Raw genomic sequence first — 10,281 nt, 5'->3', positions numbered from 1 at the left:
GAGTTACATACAGCACTTTAAGAATGACCTCACTGAATTACTCTACCTATTTGAAAATAGTTTTATGCCAAAAATATACATAAACTGACCAAGGAATCCATTCAAAAGTAAAGGCTGGAACCTGATTTTCTTGTATGTCCATGCAGTGCCTGGCGCATAGTGGCTTCTCAATAAGTACTGACTGAATGAGTCCACAGTTTAGATCTTTTTAGTAGCACCCACTGATCTGAAAGCAGGAAATTAGCAATGATAGATGTTTGAGGTTCTAAGCTGCTTTTCAAATGAGGAAGCCACGGGGTGGAGCCTCGCTCTCTTTTACTCAGGAGGTTAAGAATTCGGCTTAACAGTTTAGTGGGTTATGTTCTGGTGATCTGTGAATTGAAAAATCATTCAATTTCACACTAAAAAGGGAAAAAAAACAAGAGTGTTGTCTGTCATTCGTTACATTATTATACATACACTTTTTGCTCAGACCAGAGCAGAGCGCTCTGGCGCAAACGTTTCCTGGTTGGGAAACTGAGCAGTCACTCTTTGTGTCTATATTTCCGTCTGAAAAAAAGGGAATAACGAGTAAACTTTTATAAAATGCTGGAAATATAGCCATTCCATGCTTGTGCAATGAATGTTTCATAAAAATTCAATACTAGACGGTCAGGTCGAAATGCACTCAGATACTTAAACTGTATACAAATACAAACGTTCTCGAGTCCGGGGAGCCTCTTTCACCTCATTCATCGTCCCAGCCACACCTATGGGGCTGGTGCCGGTCCCAGCGGTCGACTCCAGCCCGGGGCAGCCAGCGGCTGGCCCTGGACGTGCCACCTACAGCCTCGCGCACCCGGGGCAATTCTACCTCGATTCTGGGGTCCTCGCGGGACATTCTTGCCTACTCTTGGGAGTCAGATTCCCAAGGCTTTTCCCGCCGGCAGAGGGAGGCGGCCCCAGTCCGCGAAGCCGGAAGGCCCGCGGGGCCGCGGGAGGGCGAGCGGGGCGCGCGGCGGAGCGGGAAGCACAAGGCGCGCGCTCCCGCGAACGCAGACGGGAGTCTCGGGGCGCGCGCGCGCGCGCCGGGATGAGGGGCCGAGAGGCGGGGTCTTACAGTGACGGCGTGAAGAGGGCGCCCCAGAGCCGAGCCGGAGGCCGGCAGCAAGCGGGAAGAGGGTGGGCGCCAGCGCAGGGGCGGGCCCCGAGGGAGGGCGGGGACGCTGAGGGGGCGGGGTCAGGCCAGGCGGGGACGCGCTCGCGGGGTGGGGAAGGCGGGGGTGCGGCGGCGGCGGGAGCGTGCCCGGTCCCCGCCCCTGTTTCCCACTCTCCTTCCACCTCCGACCGGCCGGGGCTCCGCAGAGGCGACGCTTGCTAGTACCCGGAACCGCCCTGCTGCCGCCGCCTGCTTCCTCCGCTCGCGGTGAGCCCGTCAGTCCCTGCTCTGTGCGCGCCTCCATCTGGGCCATGGATGGGTAAGTACTAGGCGACGCGGCGGCCGCACCGGGTTGCGCTGGCGCCGCTTCCACCCGGCTCTCGGCGGGACGCGCTGGGGCTGGAGAGCCGGGCGCGGCGTCGGCGGCCGGAGGAGCGGCCCCGGCCAAGCCCGACGGCGGGGCTTCCGGGCGTCTCGGTGGGGATCCCGGAATCGCGGAGGCGCAGTCCGCCGCAGCCTCTCTTTTCCCCACGCGGCGCCCCGGACACGTCCGCCCCTTCCCAGCCTTACTCGACACACCAGGGAGCGGAGGAAAGCCCGGTCCGGCTGCAGTGCCGGGGTCCGCCCTCCGCGCTCCGAGTCCGGGGAGCCCAACTCGGCCTCCCAACACTTCCTCTCAGAAAATGGTGCACGGCGCTGGGGGAGGCGGAGGCGGCGCGCGGAGCGGGCGTCCTCTTGCCGGGGGAGTTGCTGTTTACCGGCGAGGTGGGGCGAGCGGCGGAGTGGCCGACGGCGGGTGCACGCGTCGGTACAAGTCTGGGCGGCGACCTGGTCCTGAGCCACGGTTCCACGCGGGGTCCCGGGGCCGCCGGCGGACTTGGCCGAGGTCTTCCAGCTTGTGCCGTGAGATACGTTAACGCTTTCTCGACACCAAGGCTCTGGACTTAGTGACCATGGACGCTTACCCCTCACCACTCTATCTCGCCAAGAAACTTAATGAATTCCCTGCCCGTGTATGTAAAATATGGTGTACGAGCAATTTTCGGGGTGCTTTCAAAGGCTCAAAAATTTAATGGGAGTCCCTGACCAAAAATAAAAAGATTCAGAATCTATGTATATAAATTATTCTCTGGAGACTCAGGGATATGGGGTAGCACTTGACATATTTTAGTAATTAAAGTAACAACTATGTTAGGATCTTGGTAAATTAATTGAAGGTTGTAGTGTGCCTACGGATTAAAAAAAATCTCCAACTCAGTTTATTTCCTTTATGTATTTGAGGTTTTGTTTGGCTTGTTACCTGCTTTTGATGACAAGATTTCTGTAAGGTTGTGGACTATATGCAACTTGTTAGAACAGTGAAAGTCGTTTACATGTTGCCATATGGTTGATAATTGTCCTGATATTTGGAGAAGATGAAATTTTCCGGCAGGGTTTGACCTCATTCGATTTCATTTATTTTAGTTGCACAACATTAAGTGGATATGGTATTTCTATTTGAATGCAGATTGCACACTGCTATAAGAGTTTTAGAATTTATTCATGATTGTGGTTATTTAATGGAATATTTTTTAAAAATTCTTAAAATCATAACTCTTTTGGGTATATAGTAGATGTATATATTTTGGGGGGAATTGAAGCTGTTTTTATTGTTTCTCCCAGAGCATTGTTGACTAATTTAACATTACCTTATTCAGTTACATTTTACATGTTGTAAAATTTTGTGATCTTAAAGATTTGTGTCATTATGCTAGTATTTCAGTTCAGGTAAACTATGAAATTAGTATTTCGTTATGTGTAGTTAATTGTCTGGAAGATTTGACTTAAATATGGAAGCAGGCTTTCTGTGTCGTAAAATTTATAGTTATATTAAAGAGGACCCTTGAATTTTGCGTCTTTACTGTTAAACTCTAGGATAACTGTGAAGTGCAAACTTACACTTTTTGATAGTGTTTAAGAAGTTAACTCTCCCTTCACCGTTTGTGGTTTTAAAGGTAGTAATGGGTTTATTGGTTTGAATATGCAAGGCAATTAGGCAGATACTGGAAGGTAAGTTCATTTGGAAGTTCAAGTAGGAGCCTTATTTGCTCTTTGCATCAGAACCAATAACCATAGTGTTACACAGTCTTATTTTTTATGCAGCAAGCATCTAATTACTTGTCACATTTAAGTTTTAGACAAATGAGTTTCAAGTTACAGAAGTTTAGAAGGAAAAATAAAAAATCTACGTCGTGTTTTTAAAACAGTTTACATCATTTAGTGCCATTTATTTGTTGACTTTTATGAGGTAATGATGACATAGGTTATTAACGATATGTAAAATGTATGTGTAGCTTTCTTTTAGGAGATATGAAGAAAAACATTAATCGAAGACAGTTTCTTGGGGCTTAGAAGAGATGAGTTTTTGGATGGCAGGACTTTAAAGGGGATTTTTTACACCCTGGTCTTAAGGGATGTGATTTAAGAATAGAGTGCATTTTTGCCTTCAGGAGGCTAATTAAATTTCTACATTTTCCAACAGCCTGAAAAGATCCTTTTTCCTTATTTGGATAGTCAAAAAACAAACCACAAGTCACCAGTCAACCTATCTTTCTAGTTCCTCCTCAAATCCCAACTGTTTCGTGTGTGTGTATGTGTTCATTTCCTCCTAAGAGATAATTTATACTTAAACACAGTTTTGACGTGATAGAATATTTTTAAAAAGCAAATCTTTGAAAAATTTGATGTCTGAAACATAATGTTTGTATTTATTTTAGTTCCGAGAGACTGTCTTGACTGTATTTTGGTGAGCAGTTTTGGGTGGTAAATGCAGATTTGCAAGATGCCTTCTATTTCTGTAAAATCCAAGCACTGGTTTTGTTTCATTTAAAGCTCAGACACGATTATTCATGCCAGTGACTTAAAAGAACAAACTTTGGTGATTTTAAGTTTTGGTTTGGCTTTATTAAACAGAGGTAAATGGATAAACACTCATTTTTGTTGAAGTATGACTATACTTCCAAAATACTGAAAGATAACTTAGGGTTTGTTTCTTGTATTGGTAGTAATACTTTGCTTTTACACTCCGCTGTTGCTGGACTGTCTCTCATCATTTTTCTTTGTATTAATATTTCACAACTCATCACATTCTTATTTTTTTTTTTGTTATTATAATGCTTTTTTCCCCCCTTTATTTTTACTATCTCTGTCTTTTAAAAACTTGTTCTCTAACTTTGTTTTCCATTTTCTCTTTTTACTTTTTCCATACAGTGTTGTTACAGATCTTATAACAGTCGGTTTAAAGGTAGGAATCTTTTACTATCCTTTCATATGCATTTTTATATCTTTTGGCATATTTTCAATCTCACCTGTTCATAAAATTATCTGCTTTACTGTATGATAATAGTCTTTCATTTTTACTTAGCTCCAAAATAAGTAGACCTGTAGGTAATTTTGGATTTTGTGTTATTTATAAGGAGGAACTATAGTATTATGTATATGAAATGTGAACAAAAAAATTTAGCCCGAAGTGTCACTTAAATTATCAGGATGCTTTTTGTTTGCTTTGTTTTAGTAGTTAAATGTAGCCTCAGGCCAGGTGTGGTGGCTCACTCCCAGCAGTTTGGGAGGCTGAGGTGGGCGGATTGCTTGAGCCCAGGAATTTGAGACCAGCCTGGGCAACATGGTGAAACCCTGCCTCTATTAAAAAAAAAATAACGAAAAATTAGCTGGGCATGATGGTGTGTTGCCTGTAGTCCCAGCTACTTGGGAGGCTAGCTGGGAGAATCACGTGAGCTGGGAAATCAAGGCTACAGTGAGTGTGATTGTGTCACTGCACTCAGCCTGGGCAATAGGAGTGAGACCCTGTCTCAAAAAAAAATGTAGCCTAGGCTCTGATTTATCATCATCTTTTTTTTTTTTTTTTCGCTTTTGTTACCCAGGCTGCTGGAGTGCAATGGCACGATCTCGGCTAACCGCAACTTCCGCCTCCTGGGTTCAGGCAATTCTCCTGCCTCAGCCTCCTGAGTAGCTGGGATTACAGGCACACGCCACCATGCCCAGCTAATTTTTTGTATTTTTAGTAGAGACGGGGTTTCACTTCTTGACTGGGATGGTCTCGATCTCTTGACCTTGTGATCCACCCGCCTCGGCCTCCCAGAGTGCTGGGATTATAGGCATGAGCCACCGTGCCCGGCTGATTTATCTTCTTACCAGGTCCTTTATTCTATCCTCTTTCATGGATGTGCTTATGAGAATAATCTAAGCAGCTGGTACTTCTTTATTCAGTGCCTAATAGGTGTCAGGTTCTTTACATGTATTTTCACTAATCATTGTGGCAATCCTTCAAGGTAGGCAATCAGTATCCCCATTTTAGAGGTGATAAATAGATTTAGAAAATGTTGGCCAGGCACGGTGGCTCACGCCTGTAATCCAAGCACTTTGGAGGCCAAGGCGGGCGGATCACCTGAGGTCGGGAGTTCAAGACCAGCCTGACCAACATGGTGAAACCCTGTCTTTATAAAAAAAAAAAAAAGAAAGAAAAAAAAAAAGAAAGTGTCCAAGATGTGGTGCACTAGTGTTCAAACCCTTGTTGTCTGGGTCCCAAAACCTGGCTTTTTTTTTCATTATACGTAGCTGTCAGCAGTGAGAGTTCTGTCTAAAAGGCAAACATCCTGCGGGCTGGATAATCAGTATTTCTAATAAGGATCCTTCTAGGTTAGAAATCATTTCAGTTTTGTCAGAGTCTTTTCATTTATTGGATTTTTTATTTTTTGAGGTGGAGTCTCGCTCTGTCCCCCAGGCTGTGGGGTGCAGTGGCCCAATCTTGGCTCACTGCAACTTCCACCTTCTGGGTTCAAGTGATTCTCCTGCCTCAACCTCCCGAGTAGCTAGTATTACAGGTGCCTGCCACCACGCCTGGCTAATTTTTTGCATTTTTAGTAGAGATGGGGTTTCACCATGTTGTCTAGGCTTGTCTCCAACTTCTGACCTCAGGTTATCCGTCCTGGGCCTACCATAGTGCTGGAATTACAGGCAGAAGCTACTGCGCCCAGCCCGTTCATTGGATTTTTGAATATAAATCAAGTAAACAGTGCTCATCTATATGAGACTTAAAATATCTGGGTGTTTTAAAGGTTCCTTTACTAATTTAATATTTGGTATAGATGAGTTGAGAATCTAGTTCTAGAAGCCACTTACAGTTCAGATTATTGTAGAAAGAAATAATTCATCTTTGTATGTATTTTACACATTATAGATTGACTTATGTTAATTTGTTCTACCACTTTGGGTCCATCTGTGTTCATCATCTCTTCTTGCTAGCAAATTTCAGTGCTCCTACTTTATTTGCGTTTGTTGGATGTGACAGTGGTCTTCATTCATGGATTTTTTTTGTCGTTTTTTTGTTTTTAACTCTGTCACCCAGGCTGGAGTGTAGCGGTGGCATGATCCTAGTTCATTGCAGCCTCAAACTCCTGAGCTCAAACTGTCCTTTTCGCCTTAGCCTCCAAAGCATCTAGTAAATCTATAGTGTGTACCACCATGCCCAACTGGGATTTTGCTGCGTTGTGCAGGCTGGTCTCAAACTCTTGGCCTCTCAAAGTGCTGGGATTACAGACATGAGCCACTGTGCCTGCCCTAAAAATATGTCTCGATAGCGAAATAAAATTTAAATGTTAGTTGTAGGAACCATATTTGAATACAAGATTTGGCTTTCTGACTTTTAGCAAGCACTTTGTAAACAAAGATCAGATCCTACTCTGTAGAGAAGATAAGTTTATTAGTTGATTCAAAAGCAATCTATATTTCTATAGACTTAAATACTGGGAATGTAAAATTATGCGTTATCTGGAGAAATTTCTCTAAGATGTCCTTCTTTCTTGGATTCCATCCAAGGAAGCTTAATTACCAAGCAAATACTAACAGGCCAATAAAGCTCATAATTCATCTAGATTGTGTGAAAGATAATCTAGCAGTTACTTAATTTCCCCTGTATGCAGCCTGAAAATGATGACACAACAAATGGTTTCAGCCAGTGGCAAGAGTGGATTTCAGATTATCTTCTGTAAATTGCTTTCCTGGATTTGGAAGAGCAGTATGGACTTTTAAAAAAGAATTGAAAATACTCTGTAGTATAATATAAAATCCATTGTTTTGGAGAAAAAAAGCTGAGTTGTTTTTAGAGATTAAGTGATTCACCAGAATGTGTCATGAGGGCAGGGATTTTTACTGTTTTCTTCACTACTGTGTTTGCCGTGTCTGTCACATAATAAGCTTTCAGAAATACTTGATGAGTGAATGAATGCCAAATTGTCACATGGCTAGTGAGGTGGCATACTTATACAGGAACTCAAGCTTTCTCATTTTGCTAGTTTTTTTTTTTTTCCTCTGTTAGTCATATACTATGGTGAGAAAGAAATCATTTCATTTTTAAATTGGAATTCTCCTGAAGACAGGTGACATTTTTCAGACAGCTTAGGGCTATCTCATGTTATACCTAGGTGTACACCTTGGATGTTCTTTGTGGTGTAACAATTTTTTGAGCCTTGCAAAAATTAAGAAAATTAGCTTCTGATACTTCTCATGAAAAATTTGTATTATTTCTTCATGTAATTTTTATATTTTGAAATACTTATTGAGAAACTGAGACGTATTTGCTGTGGTTTTTTTTCTTTGAAGACAGGCTCTACCTCTGCCATTGCTCAGGCTGGAGTACAGTGGCATAATCATGGCTCACTGCATCCTCCACCTCCAGGGCTCAAGTTATCCTCCTGCCTCAGCCTTCTGAATAGCTAGAACTGAGGGCATGTGCCACCACACCCTGCTAATTTTTTTTTTTTTTTTTTGAGACGGAGTTTCGCTCTTGTTACCCAGGCTGGAGTGCAATGGTGCGATCTCGGCTCACCACAACCTCCACCTTCTGGGTTCAAGCGATTCTCCTGCCTCAGCCTCCCAAGTAACTGGCACTACAGGCGCGCGCCACCATGCCCGGCTAATTTTTGTATTTTTAGTAGAGACAGGATTTCACCATGTTGACCAGGATGGTCTCGATCTCTTGACCTCATGATCCACCCGCCTCAGCCTCCCAAAGTGCTGGGGTTACAGGTGTGAGCTACCATGCCCGGCCACCCTGCTAATTTTTAAATATTTTTGTAGAAACGAAGGTCTCACCATGTTGTCCAGGCTGATACTGAACTCTTGGCCTCAAGTGATTCTCCCACTTCAGCCTCCCAAAGTGCTGGGATTACAGATGTAAGCCACCATACACAAGCATAATTGCTGTCTTTAATTTCGAATTCTTTTAAATAAAGAACCAACTAGATGATAATGAGTGGTAACTGTACATGTTTTTTTTTTATTATTTTTTTATTATTATTTTTTAAAGGCTAGTCAAGTGAAGCTGTGGGAGTGGAGAAGGAAGAAAGAAATCTGCAACTGGTTGTGATCAGTTCGTTGCAAACACCACTGCAATCGGACCAGCCAACTGTACATGTCTTAAGAACTTTACTATACCAGATAAATCGAAGTGTCAGCCCATGGATAACATAGCATTTTGTGTGTGTCCAGGTTATACTTTAATTATTAACTAGCTGGCTTATATTAGACTCAAGTATTCCTCAAAATCCTGGTTATTTTTTCAAAATAGTGTAGTAGCTATTAGAGTATGGTTTTAAGAAAATGATGATCTTACGTATCAAATATGTTTTAAGCTTTTTCTTGGTTATTATCCTATTTTAAGTGAGTAGATGAGTATGAAAAACTCACGTATATAGGAAGGACTATAATTGGCTTCTAGTAATTATCATGCCTGCTACCATTTAGAAGAGAACAATATAGCATATTTAAATTAATTTTGAGGATGAGTCTTCTGTTTGCTTGACCAAAGGTTGGCAAGCTACGGCTATGGACAACATTTGGCTTGCCACCTGTCTTTGTAGTTTTATTGAAACACAACCATGCTCATTCATATAGTCTGTGGCTACTTTCACAATACAAAGGCAGTTGTAGTTGTAGTGGAGACTGCAAAGCCTAAAATACTTACTCTCTGACCTTCACAGAAAAGGCTTGCCTGCTGCTGTGCTTGAGCTATAGGAAATGTAGATGACATTTGCTGCAAATCCTTTTCCTTTTAAACTGAGCTGTAATTTGCATAGAATGAAATGCACATGTCTTAAGGGTGCAGTTTAAAAATTTGACAGTCATATCCGCTAGTGTTTCCTGTATATCTTGTTCAAGATAATAGAACACCCACTCTAGAAAGTTCCCTGTTGCCTCTTTCCAGAACCAGTTTAGGCGGCTGTTCTGCTTTCTATCACCAGAGATTATTTTTACCTATTTTGTTTGAGATAGGGTTTCCCCTGTGTATCTCAGGCTGAAGTGCAGTGGTGTGATTGAGGCTCACTGCAGTGTCAAACTCCTGGGCTCAAGCAATCCTCCTGTCTCAGCCTCCTGAGTAGCTGGGACTGCAGGTGCACTCCACTACTCCTGGCTAATTTTTGTATTTTTTGTAGACTAGGTTTTGCTGTGTTGCCCAGGCTGGTCTCCTAGGCTAAAGCCATCTGCTTGCCTGAGACACTCAAAGTGCTGGGATTATAGGTATGAGCCACCATGCTTGGCCAGTTTTACCTGTTATTGAACCTCATGTAAATGGAATCACAGAGCATAAAAGCTCTTTGATATCTGACTTATTTTACTCAGCAAAATGGTTTTGAGAGTCATCCTTGTTACTGTATATATCAGTAATTCCTTTTTTTTTTTTTTAATTTCTGTGAGAATTCCACTTTGTGAGTATGATGCAGGATTATTTTTTGCACCTTAGTGCAGGTAAATCCAGGTTCTTGTCTCACAACCAGGAAAAATTAGGCACGTGGACAAATTAGAGGGTGAGGAGAGTGGAATTTATTAAGTGAAAGGGGAGCTCTCAGCAGAGAGGGATCCTCTGCGGGCATCCACCTCAGATTGAATACCAGGCCACCACACATGTGTTGAAGAGGCCAGGCTCCTCCCCAGCCTAAGATGCTAATTCCTGGTGGTTCCACCTCCTTGCCCCATTGGCATGTGGGCTAGTATTCTGAACCACTCCACGTTGATTTATTTTCCTTACTGCACATGTGTTAAATGATGGAATTTTTCACTGTGGACATGTTTAGGCAAGCTCCCTGTGC

General features: G+C 43.0%; 1 protein-coding gene across 7 annotated transcripts in view; it reads left to right on the top strand.

Annotated features, from left to right (window-relative positions):
- The first annotated feature begins 1,252 nt into the window (after positions 1-1,252).
- PTBP3 (polypyrimidine tract binding protein 3) overlaps positions 1,253-10,281 on the top strand; it is a 116,662-nt gene continuing 107,633 nt past the window's right edge. For 2 of the 7 annotated variants that reach the window (XM_032240360.1, XM_032240358.1), the window contains exons 1-2: positions 1,254-1,457; positions 4,388-4,421. In XM_032240360.1, the coding sequence (XP_032096251.1) occupies positions 1,450-1,457; positions 4,388-4,421 (42 nt within the window). In that variant the 5' untranslated portion in view covers positions 1,254-1,449. Of the gene's footprint in view, positions 1,458-1,542; positions 2,152-4,387; positions 4,422-10,281 lie in introns of those variants that run through there. The other 5 variants (XM_032240362.1, XM_032240361.1, XM_032240357.1 and 2 more) reach the window with 3 other exon arrangements.

The sequence above is a fragment of the Sapajus apella genome, unplaced genomic scaffold, assembly GCF_009761245.1.
Source record: "Sapajus apella isolate SASKATOON/1434 unplaced genomic scaffold, GSC_monkey_1.0 scaffold46, whole genome shotgun sequence".
NCBI classification, from domain to species: domain Eukaryota; kingdom Metazoa; phylum Chordata; class Mammalia; order Primates; family Cebidae; genus Sapajus; species Sapajus apella.
The sequence above is the reverse complement of the archived record's forward strand: the minus strand, read 5'-3'. Positions and strand labels throughout refer to the sequence as shown.